Source organism: Peromyscus eremicus, chromosome 8b (assembly GCF_949786415.1).
Source record: "Peromyscus eremicus chromosome 8b, PerEre_H2_v1, whole genome shotgun sequence".
Classification (NCBI taxonomy): Eukaryota; Metazoa; Chordata; class Mammalia; order Rodentia; family Cricetidae; genus Peromyscus; species Peromyscus eremicus.
In genome coordinates this window covers 20,231,241-20,255,958 of record NC_081424.1, presented here as the reverse complement: position 1 = coordinate 20,255,958, position 24,718 = coordinate 20,231,241, and the positions used below count along the sequence as shown (strand labels likewise).

The window sequence follows — 24,718 nt, the reverse complement described above, 5'->3', positions numbered from 1 at the left end:
ACCAAGGCATTCCTTCAGGTAGGTAAGCCAGAGTCTGCATTCACCAAGACCAAGGCATTCCTTCAGGTAGGTAAGCTAGAGTCTGCATTCACCAAGACCAAGGCATTCCTTCAGGTAGGTAAGCCAGAGTCTGCATTCACCAAGACCAAGGCACTCATTCGGGTAGGTAATCTAGAGTCTGCATTCACCAAGACCAAGGCATTCCTTCATGTAGGTGAGCTAGAGTCTGCATTCACAAAGACCAAGGCACTCCTTCAGGTAGGTAAGCTAGAGTCTGCATTCACAAAGACCAAGGCATTCCTTCAGGTAGGTGAGCTAGAGTCTGCATTCACAAAGACCAAGGCATTCCTTCAGGTAGGTGAGCTAGAGTCTGCATTCACAAAGAGGAAGGCATTCCTTCAGGTAGGTGAGCTAGAGTCTGCATTCACAAAGACCAAGGCACTCATTCGGGTAGGTAAGCTAGAGTCTGCACTGAAGGGACAGAATCAAGATTCATGGCTTGAGAAACCAGAACTGGTCACATTCATTTTCCATTTGCACACTTTTCTGAAGCAGACTGTGACAAGGTTTAAGCACCGTGATCAAGGCACAGTGCCAGCCTGCTTCCATACCATGCTAGTTCCTACCTGCTGTCTGTGCTCTGCTTCCATACATACATGGGGTCTAGGGTGGCTATTTAAAGAGGTTTGCACGGAAGATTTGATTAGCATGTGTCTTAAAATAACTTCTCTGTGAGTCTGTTTCAGGCTTGCTCTAGCCCCAAGTATGGGCATTCTCATCACATTCTCAACCTGCCTCACACAGACGGGCATCCTTGAATGTAAACTTATATTCAATCACACAAATTAACTTTTCATTTAGTAAATTACCAAAACCAAGCTTTGATTACAATAAACTGGTGTCTAATGATAAACCAGAAAAAAAACCTTACAGTAAGCTTCATAAAAATGAACCAAAATAAAAAGAGCAGTCACCTTAAAAATTTAGGAAAAAAAATATATTATATATTTTATATATATATAACTTAAATTTCTAAAAAGGAAATTAATTTTAAGTCTGTGTACAAAAATATTTAATGCTTCCACTACAGACACTATCCTAAATGCCCAAATTGGTTTGGCATCAAGACTAAGGAATTTAGAAAACAGCATTAGGTATGATATCTCTGTCATATCCTAGTACATGTACTTATAGGTGGATTTTATTCTTTTTTGGAATACATACTTATATCAACTTAAAATGAACGTTCACAGGTATTTCTGTGTCTGTAAAAATAATCCCATTCTTAAAACATAGTTGGAAAGCTACTGATCCCTCCCCTCAAATGACCAGGAAGCAAGCAGTTGGCTTCCTCAGGAGTTTGTCCCAGTTTCTAGGGATCTGCTTTCTCCTCTGTGAAGCAGCTCAGTTTCAAGGGTCTTGCTGAGAATAAACACTATTATTTCACAGTGATTAAGTTTTCAGCCTACCCACAACCTACAAATATAATTTGAAACAAATTTACCTTTCCATCATTAAAAGAAAACATTGTCGCTTTCATTTTTATAGTTAAATCTATTACCCTGCTTGGATATGCTGCACTCTTCTGGGCATAGAATTTCATAGCAATTATCAGAACAATCGAGCCACGAAGTCGGATTCATCAAGCCATAATTTCTTATTAACCAGAACTTTTGAACGTGTGCCTGGCACATTTTGCACAAAACCAATACATAACAAATAATGATGGCTAATATTAATAATTAATACTTAAACGAAAACTGCCATATGACTTGGTTTTCTATTTTTTCATACAGCCCAACACCTGGAAACAACTGTACTGTGGGCACTCTCCTGGAACCTGCCAGGTATTTTTGCTCTGGTCTAAGACAGCAAGTAAAGGGCAAATCAAAATCACTTTTCCAGAGAAGGTTGATGGTGAACAGCGCTGCCACCAAGAAGCTTGCAGGTATGGGAAGTCAGTCAAATTTTCCTCTCCGGTGACTGTTTCTTGTTGGAGCAACAGAGGATTCATAACACAGTTTGGAAAACGTTCTCTTGTCCCTTCACCTGGAGGTTCCCGACCAAGTCAAAAACGTAATCTATGCAATATCAGCAGGGCATTCCAAGCGATGTCATGGGAGGTGGAGCCAGTCTCCATGACATTCCATGAGACTGAATACTGCAAGGCTGTCTTGAAAACAATCTCTATTGGACCAAGTCTTTCCTTCGCTGGGAGTTGTCGCATCCAAGACTTAATTTCAACAGGGTTCAATTTATTGCTTGGAGCTCTGGCAGCATAAAACTGTCTTCTTTGAATGGAAAATTTGACCAACAGCGATGAGGTAAATGAATTTCGAAAGTGGGGGAGTGTGGGGGAGGCATACAACTTTTTTTTTTTTTGGAAGGGGAAGAGGGTGCATATTTAAAGCCCTAAGCAATCCCCAAACCCCAAGTCTCCATGGATTTTTCTGTTAATGAGGCCGAGCCGAGAGCTCAAAAGCTCTGCGGGGAGCCTAGGGACTTTGGGTTTGAGAGTTACTGGGCGACAGGGAATCCCTGTCTTGGGTAACAAGAGGTGACTGGAGTAAAGACGCGCTTCAAAACCACCCATTGCTCCGCAATCGCCCGTGTTCTCCTCGGGATCGCCAACTGGCGAGTGCAGGAGCATGCAGGCGCTACCCGCATTAGTGTAACACGGTCACTCGCCTGGATCCACCACCTTTGGGGCTCCAGGCCGAGTGGGCTTGGGGCAGGGTAAGCTCGGACCAGCTCCGGCTCTGCTTCTCCGGACGGGTCTGATCCGGCTCCGGGGCGCAGCTCCCGCCCTCCAGCGCCTTGGGGAGCTGCGACCTCCCCGCCTCTGCCGGGCCCCCGCGAGGCTGCGCTTCCCGTAAACTCCCCGCCCTGCGCGGCCCCCTCCCCGCCTCGGCTCCACCCCCGCGGGACCCTGGGAGGCGTGAGATTGGCCCGGACGCGCTGTCACTCTCCGGACGCGTCACCGCCCTCGTTTCCGACCGCCGGGAGACCGGCAGTGCTATTAGTGCACGGCGGGGCCGCGGAGGAGGGCAGCACGGTGCCTGGTTCGCTCGCACTCGCCGGCAGGTCGGCGCGCTCGCTTACCTGAGCCGTGTCCCGGGGCCGCAGGGCCACCGGGCTGAACGCGCGCCCCCGCCCGCCCGGACACGCACCGAGATGGGCAGCGGGAGAAGTTGACGAGCCCCCCACGCACGCGGTGCTCTTGCTGCCCAGAGGTGCGCCGCCCCTGGCACCGAGGTGTCCTCGGCCCTGCCCCAGATGTGCGCGGGACACCCTTGCCTCCGCGACTGGAAAACTTCAACCCCAAGTCCAAAGTGGGCTCCGAGGGCGGTGTCCGCAGCTGGACCGCGGGGCTGCCTGCTGGGGAACTGTCCTGCGGCTCCTGGGGGCGAGGGGAGGGCGGGGACCCGCTGGAAACTTTCTCACCATCTTCCTAACCACTGCGTTTTACTGTCTCCTCTCCCCACAGGGGCTGCAGCCAGCGGTCTGTCGCGCGTGCCTGTTTGCCAAAGGAACCACCCCGGCGAGGAGAGCCGGAGGGGAGCCGCTTCCAGCGGGGAGACCCGCAGCTCAGACACGCGCTCTGGGCGGCCTGGATGCGCAAGAACCGGCCCCGCAGCTGCTGACGGCCGGCGGCAGCGAAGTTTGGCTGCTGAGCGGCTCGGCGCCCGGCCCCTGGACAGACTGCCAACCGGCGGCTGCAACAACCGGAGCGATGCCCGTGGGGGGCCTGTTGCCGCTCTTTAGTAGCCCTGGGGGCGGCGGCCTGGGCGGCGGCTTGGGCGGTGGGCTTAGCGGCAGTAGGAAGGGGTCTGGCCCCGCCGCCTTCCGCCTCACCGAGAAGTTCGTGCTGCTGCTGGTGTTCAGCGCCTTCATCACGCTCTGCTTCGGGGCAATCTTCTTCCTGCCTGACTCCTCCAAGCTGCTGAGCGGGGTCCTGTTCCACTCCAACCCCGCCTTGCAGCCCGCGGCAGAGCACAAGCCCGGGCCCGGGGCGCGCGCCGAGGATGTCGCCGAGGGGCGAGTCCGGCACCGCGAGGAAGGCGTGCCAGGGGACCCCGGGGCTGTACTGGAGGACAACTTAGCCAGGATCCGTGAAAACCACGAGCGGGCTCTCAGGGAAGCCAAGGAGACCTTGCAGAAGCTACCCGAGGAGATCCAAAGAGACATTCTGCTGGAGAAGGAGAAGGTGGCCCAGGACCAGCTGCGTGACAAGGAGCTGTTTGGGGGCTTGCCCAAGGTGGACTTCATACCTCCCATCGGGATAGAGAACCGGGAACCAGCTGATGCCACCATCCGCGAGAAGAGAGCAAAGATCAAAGAGGTGAGTGAGTAAACCCTGCCAGAAATCCCACTCACGCTGCTGTGTTTTTCAGGGAGGTATGATAAACGGTTGGAACTTAGGGCTTCAACGTTATCACGCAGAGGCAAGGGAGGTCTGCGCTTCCACCGTTTGCCAAAGGCTGCACGTTTTGGTTGTTTGTTTTTTGTTTTTTGGTTTTTTTTTTTTTACTACCTTAGGAGATGTGTGGCCAGTTAGGATGTGAGGCTGAATGCGGTTAAAGTTCCATGCTGTGGTGAGCTTAAGCTGTAAGAGGCAGATGTAAGTGAACACATGTGCAGGTGATACACTGCCTCCTCTTCAGCTGCGCTTAGTTCACCCTGAGGTCAGTCACCGTGCTGGTCTTTCACAGCCCCCCTCACGAAGGCTTGCAGGCCGTTTTAAATTGAAGCTGACTATAAACGCAGAGCATCAATCACGCATGATACAAAGGTTATAACAGTGAGCCAATGCGCCCAGGGTTCAGTCATGTGGTCTTCTCTTGGCCAGGTGGCATTCTGTGTGGATGTAACAGGCTGTAAACATGAAACTTGAGACTTCCTGTCATGGGCCACTTACTATCTATTACTGATTTAAAACACGAGAAACACACACACACACACACACACACACACACACACACACACACACAGATCTACTACTGCTTCCTTTATTACTAGAACATTTCCAGAAAAGGGGTATTTTCTCTATGATGCAACAGGTCTGCCTCCACCGTAGCTCAGTAACAAACCCAGTCTAGAGCAAACATGGACTTTGGTAAGTCCTGTGGAATTTCTTCCTGGTTATTTTCACTTGTAGCCTGTGATTGGTTTCTCACAAGCTTAAAGGTGAAGGGACCCTAGGGAATTCTTTCAGGCTGTCATTTCAAAGGTGAAAGCTGAGGACTTATAGCTCAGGAAGCATTAGTGACCATGTTGAGACCTGAATGAGGAACCAGAGGCTTCCACTCACCAGGCTCCGGGGACATGTCTTTTTCCAGGCTGCTTCTGTGTTTTCCTGGGAATCCAGACCTGCAGAACTATGCTAAAAGCATGGCATCGCAACTTTGACCATCCTCTAAAATGCATTATAAAAAGATGTAATACTTTTATGAAATTTTTGTTTTGATATTGGCTCTGTTATCAGGAAAGGGTCATGATAGCATTTTTCAGGGAATGAATAGAATTTGGAGGCTGTAAAGAAATTTAAAGTGACTGCAGCCTGGAGACAGGTTGATGGCCTTATGATGTGTCTAAGGCCAGATGGCACTGGAAAAGGTGTCATTGAGCAAGTTCAAGCGGACTGGGGTCCCTTTTAGACTTCTCTGAGGGTAGGCCCATGGCTTTGTTTGATCATCCTTCAAGCTTTCTGCTTTGCCGAGAGCCCTCCTCAGGCATGGGGGAGTGGGTTCTGTTCTCCTGAGCAACTTTCCCCAACAGTTTTCCTTCTCTGTGAAATCCTGACAGAACTCTCCTTCCTGGAGAATGGGACACACTTCTGCCTCTTCCTAAACATCTTCTCACTCTTACCTCTTAGGCTCCTTAACCAATACAGACCATTAGAAAATCGACCCTCAAATGATCAGTGTCTGCTGCTGCTGATGTTTGAAGAGAATAATTTACGCATGGCATGCTTCTGAATTCATGTGAGCGACCAGTTAATGTGGGCTGTAGTTGTGGGAACCAGAGATTTTAAACACTAAGGCATTAAGAAGCTGACCACTAATGATGGAAAGTGGGTTTAGAACAGACACAGTGCCTAGCAGCAGTCCAGGGAGGGCAGCATTTTAGCAGTATGTATGTCCATTGGCTATTAGACCCCTCTTATCTGTGGCTCTAAATCAAAGGAATTTAATTTACCATGTCAAGGAAAGTTATGAGACCTCTGTCATGTGGTGCCAACATCTTAGAACCTAGTTCAAACTGCCCAGTTTTACATAAAATGTGAGAACCAAACGTGTCCTTTAAAATCCCATGCTGTTTTGAAAACCCCAAGTAGTCAGCATGATTTGCGTCAGTATTTAGTCAAAGGCCAGCAGGATGAGGGGAGAAATGAATTATTATTTTCCATGAGAATAATTCAAACAAACATAGTCCTTTGTAAACCAAAACCAGTAACTTAACGCTTGTCTCTTTTTGTATTATTATTATTACTCTTTGATAGTTTCACACATGTATGTAATTAATTTTAGGGTACCACCCATACCCCCTTACCCTCAACTCAAGCTATTCCAAAGGACCCGGCGTTTGGTCCTGGAGAGGAAAAGTGATTGTCAGTTAAGGATGACACATTAAACTTCAGTTTTATACCATTAGGTTCTGTTTCCTGCACTACAGGCTACTTACCTCGGCCCAGGAGCTCTTTGCCTTGGTTCTGCTCCTGTTTCTATCTGTTCAAGTTGTCTTTATGGACTTAAGGTTCTTTATTGTACTTGAATGCACTAAAACTTTTATAGTTACAATTTAGAAGCTACAGGCTTGAATTTTAGTCAGGCTCTTATTTTGGAAGTTTGGTTCAAAGGCAATTCACACTATTTTTATATCGCTGACATAATTGTGTTGTTGGTACCACATCGGGTTTTTAATACGTTTGTGTCTTAGGGGAGGTAGGCTGTTAATTTGAAACAGGACATTGCCTCGACAGAAAGGTATTGAGTGAGTTCTACTAATTCCAATAATGAGGGATTTGATGTAAAATTTTCTCTTCCCACCCATGTGAAAACCTTGTAAAACCACTTACCCTGGAATTTCTCTGATTTCTGATATATGCCAAATATCTATTTGTTGTCATGAATTTGATCTCCATAAAGTTTTACTCACATTATCCTGTACTTTAAAACGAAAGTTTTGAAAGTGAAATAGCTTCATGGAATTAAGAATGTATTCTATTTTCCTTTCTACTCCATCTTTTTTTAAAATTTTAAATTGGCAAGGTGTTTAAAGCTTTGTTGAGGGGGGTGCAAAACAGTGAACCTACCCTGTACCTTAGACTGGAGGCCCTAATCAACTTGGAACAATGAACATTTTATTTTTCGTTTTCCGGAGTTATGGGGCATTCTGAGTGATAGAAGAAGACAAGTAACCCTTCTCAGACTGGAGTCCCCCACAACATAAGAGGAGCATGGAGTTCTGCAGGCTGGCATTCTTGGGTCTGTCACTTGAGGCTTTGGGACCTGTCAGCTACAGTCACAGCTGTCTTCTCCAATTCTTTAGAGAAGGACTTTTCATTCCAGACCTGTTTGTATACTCACACATATAAAGAAAGATGCATGTTGGGGGCTAATGATTAAAACACATTTTATTACATCTTACACTAGCACTAGTGTGTGTGTGTGTGTGTGTGTGTGTGTGTGTGTGTCTGTGTGTGTGTGTCCATCTGTCTGTCTGTCCGTCTGTCTGTGTGCACATACGCCTGCATGTGCTTGAGCACAGTTTACAGTTCCTGTTAAATATTAACTACTGCTCTTTGGCTAAAGATCACATGTGAGACTACATTACCTTGACAAACTGAAACAAAAATACTTTTATTTTGAAACTTAACTTCCCAGGTGACTTTTATGGGTTTTACTGTGGAAAAGAACCTTTACAACATAATGAAGCTGTCCTTTGAAACCCCAGCCCAAGGGGCTAGGACACTTTGGGGTTGTTTGCCTGTCCACAGCACACACACACACCCCTTGACGCTCCTTATTAAATAGATACTAGTGCAAGCCTGTGGCACCCAGGGATCCCAAAGCAAGGGAGCTATTGAGATTTGTAAAGCATTCTGTCCTCAACAAGACGATGAATCAGTCACAAATTCAGCAGGGTAAACACTAGAGTAGGTGCTAACGGTTGAAGTTATATAAGCAAGATCGTGAGTAGAGGGAATGGTCTTCGTTTTAATTTTCCGAAAGCTATTCCTTAAGTTCTATAAAGGGAATACCTTGACTTCACCCTATCAGGCAGCTACGGTTCACATAAAGGAGCTGTGTGTAGGACTTAGAACCTGGGAAAAGGGGTGAAAGCAGTTTAAAAATAGGCACCCTGTGTTGAAACCCTTGCAGCCGTCCTCAGGTGAGCTAATCAGCTAAAACCGTCTTGAAAACATCGATCCTGCCGGGCGGTGGTGACGCACGCCTTTAATCCCAGCACTGGGAGGCAGAGACAGGCGGATCTCTGTGAGTTCGAGGCCAGCCTGGTCTACAGCGCGAGATCCAGGAAAGGCACAAAGCTACACAGAGAAACCCTGTCTCGAAAAACCAAAAAAAAAAAAAAGAAAAAGAAAAAGAAAAATTGATCCTAATGCTTCATGTGAGTAAAAATGCCTTTCTTTCCAAAGATCTTACTTTCTTGGAATTTACTGCAGAACTTACATACTTGAAGTATAATGTTTTTAAAGCCTTGATATATGACGTCTATACTAACTGGGGCTCTCAGGATATGTGTCAAGGTCACAAGGGAAGAATTTGTACAGATGCCTATGAAGGATGAAGGCTAAAATGTAGAGGGGATGTGAAGTGTCCAGGACCTAATTTACATTCCCTAGCCAAATAGGCTTTTAATTTATTTTATACCATATAGGAAACCATGAACATAATATGTTCTGACTAACCAAAATAAGATCCCAGAGGTAACGGAAATGTTTGGCAAAATGACCTAAATAGATTTTTTTTTTAAAAAAAAAAGGAAAAGAAGAATACGTTTAGTAATTTAAGGAGGATTAACTTTTCCCTCTGTTGATAGCCTGCTGCCTTACCTGATGGTCAGTATCTAAGCTCCCTCCCTGCCCCATGTTCTCTTACAGAGCCCTTATAGAAATGCTTCAAGTTATTTTTGGGTTACCAACAATCTCCTAGGAAAATGCTAACCTTAAGTTATTATTTTTTTTTTAATTTTCAAAACTAAACGTATGTATTAGATCATAAAATAGACCCGAGTGGTACCTTGGCTCATGTACTCTCTGGCAGAGTATCCAAAACCTCAAGATTTTTCTGGAAATCACCAGTCAGTGGCAGAGTTGAATTGAGAATAGAAGTCCTGATTCTTGGTGAGCGCTGTTCACTGCCCCCCTCATACTTAACTTCCGAAATGAAACTCCCAAGGCGAGTATTAGCAGGCTGGTGGTATTTGTTCCCTTCGGCCCTCATCTAGAACGAGCATAAAACACATGAGACACAACTCTGCCCTATCAAGTAAAGTTTACTTGATTGGTTTTCGGTAAACTATAGTAAGTTTTAAAAAATGTTACTATGGACATGACTCACAGAACTGTTTTTAAAGTTACACAGCTCAGTGTGATATGCTGTGTTTTTCTCTGTTCGTAGAGTTTGTTTCTTTTTTAACAAGAGTAGAAGCATTTGTAACCATTACACACATTTGTGTGGAGAAGTGGTGAAGAAGAAAGGGAGAAACAAAGAGGGTTACAATATATAAAAAGATGCGGGTACCCAGAGACGAGGAGTGCAGTGATTGGGGGGGAGCTCTTCAGACTATAAATGTATGTGCTCTCCACCCATTGCTTTATAGACGGCAGAAGAATTCATAGTTAACCTGAGGACTCTATAGGTTTTTGGAGGTATATAGACATTTAAAAAATACAATCTGTGGGCCTTTCTGTCTCCTTGAGGAGGCCTGGAAAGTCTGCTTGAGTGTGTTGTGCGTCCCCTTCTTCTGCCTGGTCCCCATGCAGCAAGGTGCGAGTTAGAACAATGGATACTGGACCCAGATTATCTGGATCTGAGTTAGTCCTCATCGTGTGCTAGCTCTGTGACCTTCATCAAGTTGGTTACTCTCTCCGAACGTCGTGTCTCTCCTTTGTAGCGTGAGGACTATATTAGTAGTACCTACTTGGATGGACCTTGAGGTTTAAAAGTGATCTTGCACATAAAGCTTAACATGGTACCAGGCATGTAATTGGTATACAGTAAATGCTCCTTGTTCTTATTTCGTTGCTGTTACTTCCAAGAGGACATTATTTCCTATGCTGATTAATAAGCCAGGGATATAGTGATGGAATTTCAAAAGACAGTTATAGTAGTTAAAATTAGGTTTTGATGATTAAGAAGATACATGCATAGCTCATCCAAATGATTTTTCCAGATAGGTGTGGTTTTTAATTGTGCTATGACCAGTTCTAATTCTCTTAGATTGCTAAATTCCAACAGACCTCCGGTATCTTTAAACTTATGTACTCACTGCACATATTTCTGTTTCTGTACTTCAGAGCATGTGTGAAAGACGAACTCATTTCTACAGTCAGATGTGCTTGCTCTGAAGTACCGTCCTCAGGGCTGTCCCAGTCAAGCTGCCTGCTTAAGTACTGACATCAGTCCTCAAACTAAACCGAGCAAAGTGAGCTTTAACTTGTTTTTGTCCCCAGAGGGGTGTTGTAAAGAAGTAAGAAGAAAATTATATTTGAGATTTGGCAAAAATTGCGTAACTATGATAAAACCTGTAATGAGAAGTAAGCACCTGACACTCAGAGTTTGGGCAAATTGGTTATATTTTGTAGCTCTTGGCTTTTTTTTTTTTTTTTAAGACTTTCATATTGCTGTATCAGGTTTCAGATCCAAAAGACCCTCAGACATCTTAAGGCCTCGTACTCACCTTACCTATTAGCCACGGGGCTCCACTGAACTTCATGAAATGCCCTTAGTGTCCAAAGGGTGAGGTTCTAGCAGTGCAGCTCACTGCCTGAGCAGGCCAGTTCACAGGGTGATACCCGGACTCTAATGGGAACCTGCCCCCGGGAGACTGACTGGTCCTGCTGTGGTTCTCTTGCCTCCTCAGTCCTGACTGGCAGGCCAGCAGCCAGCAGCCCCGCTGAGAACATCTTGGAAGGTGATGGAGCGGCTTCAGATGTTCTGTGAAAAAGCAATGCTGGCTGATATTTGCTCTTAAGATGACAGAGGCCACCCGACTCCACCTCCACAGGGTCCTGATAAAGATTCCTGTGATCGTTAGGAACCTGAAAGAAAACCAAATGAGATTAGGGCTTAAGAGCATTTAGGAGTCAGTGCTTGTCTCTCATGAATCCTCCAGCAGTTGCGTAAGGTAAATCAGAGCCCAGCAGTCCTGCATGTAACTCAGATAGATAAAATAAAAAAAAGCCCAATAGCCTTTGTTTCTTTGGCATTTGTTAGGAGAATGGCTCGAGCACTCTCTCTGTCTCTGTCTCTCTGTCTGTCTGTGTCTCTCCCTCTCTTCCTCCTTCTCTCCCCCGTCTTTCTTTTCAGTCTGTCATCCCAGATCATAATTTAGCAAATCCCCAGCCCCCATGTTGCTGCACGCTTCTCTGATCTCAGGCAATATGATAGAAACTTTTATTGGCATTTTTAATGTATTTCTGTGTGGGTTTTTTTCCCTCAGATTGTGTAGTGTCCAGGCCCTCTTGTGAATGTTTGTCATGAGAGCTTGATGTGAAGGTAGGTTTGAAAATGAGATGGAAACCAAATGAATAACACCCGGTTATGAAAGAATAGAGTTTAATAATACAGTACAACATACTCTAAAACATTTTTTATTGCCACATGCCTGGGGAAGCCTGTTTGCATACGCCAAGAGTTTATGGGAAAGGGTGTGGCAGTAATTGATACACAGGCCTATGAATGACTGTGGTTGAGACACGAACTCATGGTATGCAGGCATCACAGCTGTTACTAGAGTCCCTGTTTCTGTCAGATCCTTCTTAGTTGAATGGTCTTTTCGGGATCTCTCAAAGGACAATATCACCTAAGGGACAAGAGATAAACATCGAGCGTGCCTCGCCCTTTCTGAGGCTGGCAGTCTAGATTCCTGAGCTGAATTTTAGGCTGTGATGGTCTGAACTTAGTTTTCCTTTCTGGGAGTATATATGCCCAAGCTGCTAAAAGCCTGTGCTTATTCATCTTATCTTTGTCAGGGCGTAAGTGAAGAAGACAGATGCCTGAAGTAGCACCTGGCTGTGCACCCTGTCTCAGACTCTCATTTCCAGCTGTGGAAACTTTACCCTTCTTGGATGTAGAGCATATGGAAGGCCACATCATTGAATGTGCTCAGTAGAAACTGTTGTTCTTGGAGATTTGTTTAGCAAGAGGAAAGTAAGTTGCAGAAGCAGCTAATGCCTTTCCTGTGCTCTATTCATTGTGAGTCAAGGCCCTTTTTTTTTTTTTTTTTTTTTGGTTTTTCGAGACAGGGTTTCTCTGTGTAGCTTTGCGCCTTTCCTGGAACTCACTTGGTAGTCCAGGCTGGCCTCGAACTCACTCCCGAGTGCTGGGATTAAAGGCGTGCGCCACCACCGCCCGGCCAAGGCTCGTTTTTTTCAGAGACCGTTGAAGTGTAGGTGAAGGTGGTAAGTAGATTCGGTACCCCATGTCTGCCTGACGTGTTTACTTATTCACAGTTTTGACCATCCTATAGATACATGCTTTTATTGTTTAAATTTTCTTCTGTTGCTTTCTGAAAGCATATTTGGTCGCGAAAAAACATCATGATTTACTGTTTCTTTGAACCTGAGCATTAATTTTTTTTCATATAAAAATACTAAGATAAGCCTTTGTCTGGTAACATTACCTCATTTTTCCTGTAAGTAAGTTGGACTGGAAGATCATAATACATTCTAGTTGTAGTGCCTCTCAGAGCATCTCTATTTTCACCAATGGTAGTGTGTTGAATCTTTATATATCTTGTAGGCGATGAGACCGCGTTTTGAGTTGGATTGTTCCACTTTCCATAAGCTGAGCCCCAGTTTACCAGTTGGTCTTCATTTTCAAATTAAAGTTGGTTATTTTCTTCATTAGTTCCCAGATGATGGTCTTTGTGTCTCTGCCTGTCTGTGGGTGGTGGGAGAGATCTGCCTTGGTTTAGATTCACTTGGCATGTTAATATTTAAAATAATAGGTGAAGGTTAAAAATAGTCCAAACACCCTTCACAATGACTTTTTGATGCCAAAAATGGAAGGCCTTACAGAGTTGAATTCTTAAGAAAGCTTACCCAAAGGACACCATTTACACCTTGTACCTTCTTATGTTTGAAAGAGCAGGTTAATCTTTTGTGAGTTAGAGATCTTTGGTGGTGTAAACAAGCATGCTTTTTATCTAAGTTATTTCTAAATACAAGGAAAGCCTGGTGTTAATGGAGTTAGGGATCTGTCTCTTTGTTTTGATTTCTGCCTGATCCCTTCAAATCAAATGTTTGTAGTTGCAGGATGGTTAAGAGCTGCATATTTGAGAATGTGTCTGTGTTCATTCAGACCTTGAATAGTTCATACAATCCCACTAGACACCGGAACTACTTAAATTTGGCTTTGAGACTGTGTTAACATGAAGAATAATGATTGACATGAATGTAGTATATTATTTTCATAAACAGTGGTTTGAGATGATGGTAATTTTACAATCTTTAAGATGCTGATCTCGGAAGCATGTTATTTTTGTAGTCAACTGGCAGTGTTGAATGTTGTATCTTGTTAACTATAGATTTTCAGTTCATAATTAGAATGCCTGAGTAGTCCATATTCTGATTTAAGGAGTAATTAGCACAAGTCAGCAACTTTATAAGGGATTCTTATTAAGAATGTAAGGGGACCCTTATGTAGTATCAAGGATGCTTTCTTTGATGGTTGGCTGAGAGTTAATAAACTGTACACATTCTCTCATGTTAAGCACTTTGGCTAGTCTTCATTATGTAATCCTCCTGGGGTTACTCAACATAGAATGTGTTTAGAAGAACTGAGTAGCTTTAAATGGGAAGGTCAGTGGATTTGAGGAGCAGAAGAGATGAAGATGATTTATTAACTGCAATTGAAAACTGCATTAGCAGATAGAGTGAACACAATTATGATTTATTAGGTATTGTATGAGTAATAAGATTAAAGTCAGTACAGGTTAGAATTCCTTGTCTTTGGCTTACTTTAAGGATACAGAATTTCTGTCACATAGGCTCTTTATGGTCATTAATAGATTCTAGAACTCATGCCGGGAGAAGGAGAAAATCTGTTACTTATTCTACCAAATGACAGCCATGTCGCCAACTCTGGGCCTTGCCCTGAATAGCACCCATCAGATATTTATTAAATGAACGCGTTTTTAAGCAGATGCAGCAGCAGGAATAACTCCGATTAATCGACCTCCTTTTAAATAATCACGAGAGTCCTCCTGGTCTGCCAGCCACTGTGCATTGAAGAGGACCTGAGTTTTGTTTTGGTTTTTCCCCAGCCCAAAGTCGTAAGAATCATATCTAGTAGATGAAGAGAATAATGAATATAGAAAATGACCTTTTCCAGTTTTAAAGCTATTTCTCAGAATGATTTATACAATGAACACTGTATTTGTTTTATTATGTGACTTGTAAACTGGCTATGGAAGTGGTTCAGAAAAAAAAAATCCTTTGAGCAAATGTAGCATCACTAGAATAAATGATGTAAATGACTGAGATTCTGTTAAAGGTCAAGACTGTTTCAGAGTAAAGAAGTTATAGACTCTGAAAAAGTCACTGTGCCTTCTGTTTTACGTTCACCATTTTGTTTTTCAGGTGTGTGGGTTTTAAAGAGTCCTCAGTCATTTCTTTTCATTATTTTCTTGGGTCGTGACTATATTTAGTAAGAGCTGTCATTTTCCTTATATTTTGATTTTATACATGGTACATCTAATTAAATTTTTCTTTTCCATGCCTAAGAAAGTTTTTGAGACAAAGGTATTTTAATAAGCAGTGCTTACAGTACCACAGTGGTACTATAAAAATCTTGGATTTTCCATTCCCACTTTAAAAAGATGAAAAGTTATAGGTGAGGTGTTTTTTTTTTTTCCAGCAGAGAAATCAGATTTTTATCAATGTGTTCTTCCTGTAAGAAAAGTATGAGAGACACTTAGTGTTTTCCTTCCCAGATTAATGTTGTACCTCCTTGAAAATGCTGTCTCCTTTTAACAATTGCATGGCAGAGCTCTGTGAAGTGTATGGATTTGCAAATGTCTCTTTCTAATCCATTCTACAAGTTCATCTTCTTAAAATATCCTTTCTCTCCTGTTGCCTCACTAAGGGCTCTGATAGTTCTGTTTCTCTTAAAGAAGTGATTTAAGCTGACATACATCAGAATTCTCTGGAGAATGCGTGAAGGCGAGGATGGATGGCTGGCCTCTGACTCCTGAGTTTCTCATTCAATGGGACTGGGTGGGTATTTTTAGCATGATCCCAGGTAATGCTGAAGCTTCTGGTGGAGAGACTGGAGTCTGAAGAACAATGTTCTAGAATATTGCTCTCTTTGCCTGGATATCACTGTGACATTTGCTTCATTTCACCTCTTCGGTCACTGGGAAGGACGCTACTGTCACTGAACCTGTATAGTACTGTTTCTGAAACACACGTAATTTAGGATTTTGCTTTATTTCATTCCTCTGGAGAAAAGAGCATCCTCTTGCTTGCTCAGACTCTGCGTTCTTCGGAAGCTCTTTCTCCATTGTTCTTAATAAGCTGTCTTGTCTCTAAATTGCCACATCATTTATTATTTCTTTCCTTGAACCTGCTCAATATCAGTATTCTATCGATCACCTTCCTATGGACTTCAGAACCCTTACAGGTGGAGACACCTTTTCTTCCTGGCCCAAAAGTGGATAACAGAAAATACTTCATCATAAATATAACCAAAATGAGGATAAACTTAAGCACAGGGCCAAAAATCTGTCCGACCTAGTGAGGCTGTATGCCAGAGTGGAATCCTTACATTACCTTCCTTCCCACACCTGTGAAATGAGGCCAGTAATTCTCTTTTACAGGATAGTTACAAGCATTAAAATAGAAAAGGTATATGAATCTCTCAGCATGATATAATGTAATAAACAGCATTTGTTTGTTAGCGAGTAGGAATTGGTGAGAATTATAAGTGTGGACTTTCGTTAAGAAAAACATTTGGAACCCAGGATCATCACTCACGCCTGTAATCCCAGCATGCCATGAGGCTAAGATAGGCCAACTGTTGGGAGTTTCAGGGGACTCTGTGATGCAAAGTGATACCTTCTCAACACACACACATCCACACACATAAACACACAAACATACACATGCACATAATCACAAATAGACACAGGCGAATACACATACCACATACACAGTCACATACACATACACGCACATAGACACACTCATACACACCACACATACACACCACACATACACTCACACACATAGACACACTCAAATACACACACTACATACAGAGGCACATACACACATACATACATACACACACACACACATCTATGTAGTAAGTAAATTGAGTATAGGAAGTTATTTACAGGCTATAAATCCAAGTTTTTGCTACAGTGAATTGACCAAAATCTTGAATTTTCTGTTCTCTCTTTCATTTTAGTTACCCTTGCCCAAACACTTGCTTCCCATGGCAGGGAAAAAAAAAAAAAAAAAAAAAAAGCATGGTTTGCCCTGATTCCGCTGTTATTTTATAGAAACAGTACTCATCCTCAGGAAGACCACACGTGGTGCTGGATCAAACAGTTTTCATAGGTCCTTCCGTGTCCAGTCACCTCTGGCTCCTTAGCCTGATGTTGACACCTGGAGACAGAGGAGAAGGCCAGGAGAAGGGCGAATCTAGAAGACACTGAATGGATGTCGGAAGAAATATTTTGTGAACTGAAAAGCTGAGGGTATTTTAGCTTTGTGCATAAATTTAGCTCAATAATTAGGTCTGTGTGCTTTCAGTTTAGAGTGTATCTATGGCCTTTGTGATAATACATGTTCATTATTAGTGTTGCTGCAGCTCTAACCACATTGGCAGCAGTCGGTTCTAGTGCATTTAAAACAGGAATTAAAGAGTGAAATGGAACACTGCATTCATAGTATGGTTAGCTTTAATCTGATCATGATGAACCTTGTAGTTTGTGCCTAAAGACTAGATTTGAAAACAGAGCATCTAACAAATAGCCTCAAAGTTTACTTCCTCTTAGTGAACGTCACAGTCTTGAAGAACACTTGACTCCTTTTGGTCTTAACAAAAGACGGGACGTATACGTCCTCCAGATTCAAGCTAAAACAGTAGAGAGCTTTTAATCTATAGCATTACTGTTTGTTTTTTAAATTGTTTGCTATGAAAATTTAAAGCATTTTTTTTTATAGGAAAAGTAACACAGAAAAGCAAAACGTGTTCTTTACTGGTGACGACTGTACTTGGTCTCTTTTTCCTCACTGGACTTGACCCCTCCACCCTGAATGTGTATTTTGCAGGCTTAGAATTTTGAATGTTTGTCCTCCGTAGTAGGGGAAAGAATAACAGCTGAAATGAAAGTCTCTCTGTAGTTTTCTGTCCTGTAGGAGTGCTGAATTTCATAAACAGAAAACAGTTTATAGATTGTAAGACTCCACTTAGTAAAAGGAAGTCAGATAAGGTGGCTTAGAGAGAGCTGCATGGGGGAGGGAGAGCAGCAATGTCCCTGTCTTTCTGGAGGCTTCTCTAAACGCAGTCCACAGGGGGCCTTGCCTCCAGGTCTGGAAATCTGTGAATTCGCTTCCACGGTTGTAGCTCTCCACCCATCTGCAAGCTGCAGAATTACACTCCAGGTTTCCTAAGGAAAGCAGTAGAGTCAGGGGTTCACAGAGGATCCATCCCCTTGAGGACTAGCAGCGAGCTTTGCACACTGGCATGCCGGGTGCATGTCGGTTTGAGTTAACCAGCTGTAGAGTCTTCGTTAGGCCACTCTGGATGGATGTGCTCCTTAGAAATTTTCACTGAATCCCCTGCTTTTCACAGATGTAAAGGGATTAAAGAGTTCTGTAGCCCGGTATGCCACAAGTGATCAGGTACTAGTTTTCATTTCCAAAATGCTGTTTTGATTTCGTACTGGCTGCCTTGTTCTGTCATCCTTCACCCATGCTGTTCATCGAATCCCAGCCTCTGCATTCTCTCTCCGAGAGAGAGAGGAGATGCAATGGCTTGAAAATGCATGGCAGGAATAGCAGGCGTGGGGTTGTGCGCTTTACCCCTGTCAGATACCTAAGTCACCTTAATACTAAAGGCCTGGCTGCAGTTCTCAGCAGGGACTGGGCCGTGCTTCCCGTTCTGGAAGCCAGAGAGGGGAATTCCAGGCATGAGATTTGTACAAAGACAGATCACCATTCCCTTGACCTGCAGGGCCTCACTGTGCTTTAGAATTCCAGAGGGAGAAAGCTGTCAAGGTGCATGATTGGTTAGCATATCTGTGGCCTTTTCTTTGCCATGGAGTTGCTTAAAGGCTGTTTCAGGAAGCAGTGCCTCTGATTGATGTGAGATCTTGTGCATCACCGTAGTGTGCTTGGTGTTTCCCAAAACACTCAGGGATTTTGGCAGTTGGAATGTTCAAGGGCTGGCAGGAAGGAGGCAGTCAAAACTGGCAGGTTGGGAAGGGTTTTTTCTCTACCCTCAGGAAGCCTATGTCCTATACTCCCCTGTGGAGTATTTCACAAACCCCAGGGGCCACCGAGTACATTAGTGGCTGTGAAAGAGAGCATCTGTATGTTTCCTGCATTCTAAAACTTTCTCATCGTTATAGAACAGGCACAGTTGGTATGTAGACAAGGATGACTCTAAATTTCTGGTCCTCCTGCTTCCGTCTCCCAAGGGTTACCGTTCCAGGTGTGTGGTACCATACCTGGTTTATTAGATGCTTGGGGTTTTAACGCAAGGTTTTGCTCACGAGAGGCACTCACTCTACCAGCTGAGCCTCATCCCTAGCACTGTGTCTCTTTTTAAAAGTGTGTCTTTTAATTGAAATAGAATTACGTCCCTTTCCCTCCTCCCTTCCCTCCCTCTATCCCCTTCCCGTACCTTCTCTTAAACCCCTGCCATATCCCCCCACAAGTTGATAGCCTCTTCTTCATTGTGATTGTTCCATACGTAAAGATGTGTATGTATGTGTATGTGTATGTATATGTGCACAAACATATAATTTCAACTTGCTGGGTTCATCTTCGTTGTTTGTGTGTATCTGGTTTCAAGGCTGACGGTTCTGCACTAGGCAGCCAAGGAAGGGGTCATATCCCTGGGAGAGGCTAATTCCCCCTCTCTCTGCTGTCGTTAGTGGCCTGCAGGTTTTGGTCTACAGGTGGGACCCTGAGAAATGATCAATTTTTGCCTTACTGTTTTAAAAGTTTTTCTTAATTGACTCCTAAGTGTTAGCTTTTATTTTTCAGGCATATTTGGTTTAAGATCACAACAATGGCATTGCCCGACGATGTCGTCTCTGTGCCTGGATTTAAAAGCCAGGTGGCTGTTAGTGCCACACGCCTAATAAAATGGCTTTTCTGTCCTGCTCCATTCTTCTAATGGAATGAGTGTGCTGCTGTTTTCTTAACTCGTGTCTTGTGTAATGTGGTCTCTATGAAATTAAAGCAGACAGTGTGTCTGTTTTAAATTGCATTGGATAGATTTGTTTCCTTTGTATCTGTCTGAAGAGGGAGAAAGGGAAGTCAGACATGAAGGGATGCCACTGTCTCTATCCCATACTTTAATTATAAAAGGAAAACCTGTGATCAGTTTGTTCCAAAAGGCCTCTCTTGACAGTAATAGCTTGCTCAATATCAAGTATTTTTATTAGTGTGAATATATATATGCATATTATACCTCAATTATATGTATATGCATAGTAAATACATGGGGTATGTATTTGCATAGTAAACGCATGAGGTATGTATATGCATAGTAAATACATGGAGGATGGCTATGCATAGTAAACACATGGGGTATGTATATGCATAGTAAATACATGGGACATGTATGTGCATAGTAAATATATGGAATATGTATATGCTTAGTAAATACATGCAATTTTAACTCTGGACTGGTGAAGAATTATCAGCTAACAGCTGTGTCCCATTTGTTGAGGATTTATGGAGGCACTATGCTAACCTTTTACATTTCTTGTTTAATTCTTGGAAATCCATGTGAGTTTTGTATTATATTCCCCTTTTTATGGTTAGGAAGTTAAAGCTAAGAAAAGTCATGCAAATTGCCCACGGTTTCGTAACTCCTGTGTGCCTCACTATAGCTTTGTCTGGCCCCAACACCCTTTCTTCTCTCCAAAGCCCTGTGTCTGCTGACTCCCCTCAGCACCAGGGTTTGGGTCTCTCCAGGGTCTTGTTTACCTTGAGTAAAGAGTTAGGTCTTATGTCACAGTCACCACTCTGCCTGAGAAGGGAGAAGGGGAAATCAGACAGGAGGGATGGCCCTGTCTCTGTCCCATACTTCAGTTACAAAAGGAAAACCTATGTTCAGTTTGTCCGGAAAAGCCTCTCTTGAGAATAATAGCTTGCTCAACATCAAGCATGTTTATTAGTGTGAATACTTATGTATGTATGCATATATATATATATATATATATATATATATATATATATATATATATACCTTAATGACATGTACATGCACACCTTAATGATATATATATATATGCATATCCATTAATGATATGTATACATAGGGCCCAGAAGCTTGAAGATACCAAATTTAAGGGATAGTATATGCATGTTTAAAGCATTACTTTAAATAATTATATGTATACATTATATCTAAATATATTTAAGTAAAATTATTTAAAGTAATAAATAAGTATGCATGTATTTAATTATTTAAAGAAATGCTTTAAACATTAATGAAAGTAATTGGGTGCTCTGGATAGTTGTAGCAAAACAAAGAGAAAGATGATAGACACCTGAGGAAACAAAGTGGGACAACTGTGATTTTTGAACTTTAAAAATATATAATAATTATTAAATTTTTAGCCAAGAGAATCAGCCTAGAAATTAAAATTATATTATCACAAAGTTCAAACTTTAAATTCATGATAAGGCATGTTACCCCCACCCCCCAAAAAATCTACAAATTCCAGTGATAATGCTCCTGGCTTGGGGTTGAAGTTTTTGATACTGAAGGTGGGCTGGAGCTTAGTGGTAGAGCACTTGTCTGTTGTGTGTGCTGCTTTGGGTTCCTCCCTGGCACTTGCATAGAAGCGACAGCAAAGACCATGTTCTGTTCCTCTTAAGAGATGCATCCAGAGCTTTTCAAAAATGTATAGAGTAAGCAATATAGTAATCATTACATGCAATTCTCTTTGTTTAATAAATCACGTTAGGAATCACTGCCAATACTCATATGAACATGGAAATTACCACTCCATGGCACTGGAAAGTCTGTAGTAAGCAAGAGAGATGCAGTAGTGCCACCTTGGGATGCAGAGGGTAGAAGGCACAGAGGCAGTGTAGGGGCAGTGTAGGAAGTGCTGTGGTAGGGCAGGTAGATTGCCAGGGTCATTACCAGGTGTTCAGACCCTACCCTGAGATCACTGGGAGCCCTGAGATGGTTTTAAGTTGAGAATATCATGTCACATTTTCATTTTTCCACAAGACCTAGAGTCAAGAACATGTCCAAAGACTTGGCAGTGATACAGATGAATGTGGTGATATATAACTGGGTGGTGGAGATTAAGAAAGTAATGTACCCTTCAAATATTTTAAAAACAAAATGTGTAGAACTTGGTGAGTACTAAAATGAGAAAATGAGGAGAGACAGGGGAGTGGAAAATGGTAGGTTTTTTTTTTTTGTTTTTTTTTTTGTTTTTTTTTTTTAGCAAATGATGGTCAAGATCACAGGTAAAGGAAGGGTATGTATGGTGTGTCTGTGGAGACACGTGGTCACTGTGGTTTGGGGGATGCTTCAGACATGCTTCTGAGAGCTAAGGAGCTGGACTTTTCCTTTGGATTTGATCATAGGTGGAATGAACATGACTCCAACCGGGGCGGATTCAGTGGCGTGTTTGGGTAGAGGCCATATTGCAGTAGAGCTAATGACGTTCACAGAACTCTCAGGGTTACTGAGGAGGGTGTGGAGAGGTGAGGTAGGCAGTGGCTGCAGTGTGATGGGTGGGCTACAGGAAGGCTGAGGAGAGAAACAGGCGAGGTGGAGATTGTCAAGCACATTGTCGAATTGGCAGGCAGAGGTCTCTTCTCTCACTAAATGGATTATTTTTTTATTAGCATCATTCAGTGACTTTTTTAGTCACTTTTCTATTGCTGTGATTAACACCATGATCAAAAGCAACTTGGAGACGACATTATTTCATTTCACAGCGCACAGTCCTTCACAAAGGGGTGTCAAAGGCAAGAACCCAGGGCAGGAACTTAGAGATGGGAAAGGAAGCAGAGGGCATGGAACAATTACATACTTCCAACATAGAACAGTAGTGTAGATTCTGTGCCCTTAGATATTCGGAAGTATGCAATTTTCTTTTGGATTTTACAAAGGGCTTTGATTAAGAGGTTGCCCTGAGTCTCAGAAGAGACTTTGGACTTTTAAATAGTGCTGAAACCGTGAAAGACTATGGGGACTTTTGAAGTTGGACTAAATGCATTTTCAATTGTTTTATGAGCTTGTGGGGTGCAGTGGGATGTTCAGTATGCTGTGAATGTGTTGCTCTGATTGGTTGATAAATAAAACACCGATTTGCCAGTAGCCAGGCAGGAAGTATAGGTGAGGTAAGCGGACAAGGTAAGCGGACAAGAGGACAAGCGGACAAGGACAAGGAAAGGAAGGCTGAGTCAGGAGAGCCAACCCCCCCTACCCCCCCACCTCCCACCCTCCGCCATCCAGGGAGCAGCATGTAATGGCACACAGGTAAAGCCATGGAAAACGTGGCGACATATAGATTAACAGAAATGGGCTGAGTTTAAGTGTAAGAGCTAGTCAGTGGTAGGCCTGAGCTAATGGCTGAGCAGTTTTAATTAATATAAGCCTCTGTGTGTTTACTTGGGGAACACAAGTGGGAGAGATTTGTCCAGGCCCTGGGCCAGGTGGGACACAGAAAAATTTTAGCTACAGTGGGGGTCAGGGGGTGGAATGTGGTGGTTTGAATGAGAAAGTCCCCGATTACCTTGAACATTTGAACACTTAGTCCCCATTTGGTGGCACTGCTTGGGGAAGTTCAGGAGGTACAGCCTTGCTGGAGGAAGTATGTCACTTGGGGTGGACTTTGAGAGTAAAGAGCCTCACCTACTTCCGGTTTGCTCTCTCTGCTGTGTGCTGGTGATTGAGACGTGAGAGCTCAGCTCCCTGTCCTCCACCCATGCCTGTTGCTTGCTGCCTGCTTCCCTGTCTTCATCGACTCTTATCCCTCTGGAACCGGAAGCGGAAATACACTCTTACACTCTCCCTTAAGTTAACTTTTGTCTGTGGTGTTTTATTATAGCAATAGCAAAATAACTGATACAGCCACTCTTCCCGCTGTGAAGAGGGCAGGCAAGCAGACCAAGCAAGGTAGCCTGGGGGTTCTCCTAGGTATCTGAAACCGAAGGAAAGCACGTGGTCCCCAGGGACCTTTAGATAACCTAATGTAAGGGATTGTTTGTTTGTAAGAACATGCATCCATTCAGCATAGGTAAAGAAGAGGAATGGTGATGTATGATATAAAGGAAAGAATGGCTGTCTCATGAGTCCAAGTCAAGAGGAGCAGAAAGACATCACAGGGCCTGGCTGAATCTACAGATCTGGAATGCATCAGGTCTTAAGGTCACCTTTTTCTTATCTGGAAGATGTGGTCTTTTGTGATTGGACACCACTGCTTTAGTCCTCTCTGTACAAGCAAGCTGGCTATGAACACATCTTGGAGTTTGTATGACCCATGAGTTCAAGTTCTGTGCTTCTCCAATACATATCTCTAAGACTCAATTAAAAATTTCTGAATGGAGCATTCAGGCCCAGGCTTCCTTAGCTGTCTAATCAGGTATGACTGGGGGTAGAGCAACGATTCATAGTACTGGTGGGTAACCACGGTACAGTCTCCTGAGTAATGATGAGCAGAGGGTTGTGTGGCTGCAGAGAGGCTTCCAAACACCCTTGCTGTATCTAGATACCTGCTTTGTTGCATGTATTGTACTGGGAATGTTTCTGGTATAGACCTACTTGTCAGAATCACCTAGGCTGGGGTTCTGCAATGTATGTACTATAGAATATCCTGAAACTGACAATTGATCAGCATTAACATCTTTACATTATCCCATTAATGCTAATACAAAGAAGTCTGGTTAAATACCAGTTCATGAAGCAAAGTTATGTCATACTTTGCTTTCTGTTGCTGTGCTAAATACCATGACCAAAAGCAACTTGGGGGAGGAACAGGTTTATTTTAGCTTATACCTTGTAGCCCATTGTTAAAGGGAGTGAGACAGGAACTTAAGGCAAGCATAGAGACCGGACCATGGAAGAACACTGTTTACTGTCTTTGCTCCTAGGCTCATGCTCAATTTTCTCTCTTATGGAACCCAGGTCCACTTCCCTAGGGATAATACAGCCCACAGTGGCATGGAACCTCCTATATTAATGAACAATCCAGAAATCCCTCCCACAATACATGCCCACAAGCCATTCTAATGGAGGCGGTTCCTCATGTG

The 24,718-nt window shown here is 43.3% G+C and overlaps 1 protein-coding gene across 1 annotated transcript in view; it reads left to right on the top strand.

Annotated features, from left to right (window-relative positions):
• The first annotated feature begins 3,531 nt into the window (after positions 1-3,531).
• Man1a1 (mannosidase alpha class 1A member 1) overlaps positions 3,532-24,718 on the top strand; it is a 174,384-nt gene continuing 153,197 nt past the window's right edge. Inside the window, exon 1 of the mRNA XM_059272584.1 lies at positions 3,532-4,342. Within this exon, the coding sequence (XP_059128567.1) occupies positions 3,734-4,342 (609 nt within the window). The 5' untranslated portion in view covers positions 3,532-3,733. The remainder of the gene's footprint in view (positions 4,343-24,718) is intronic.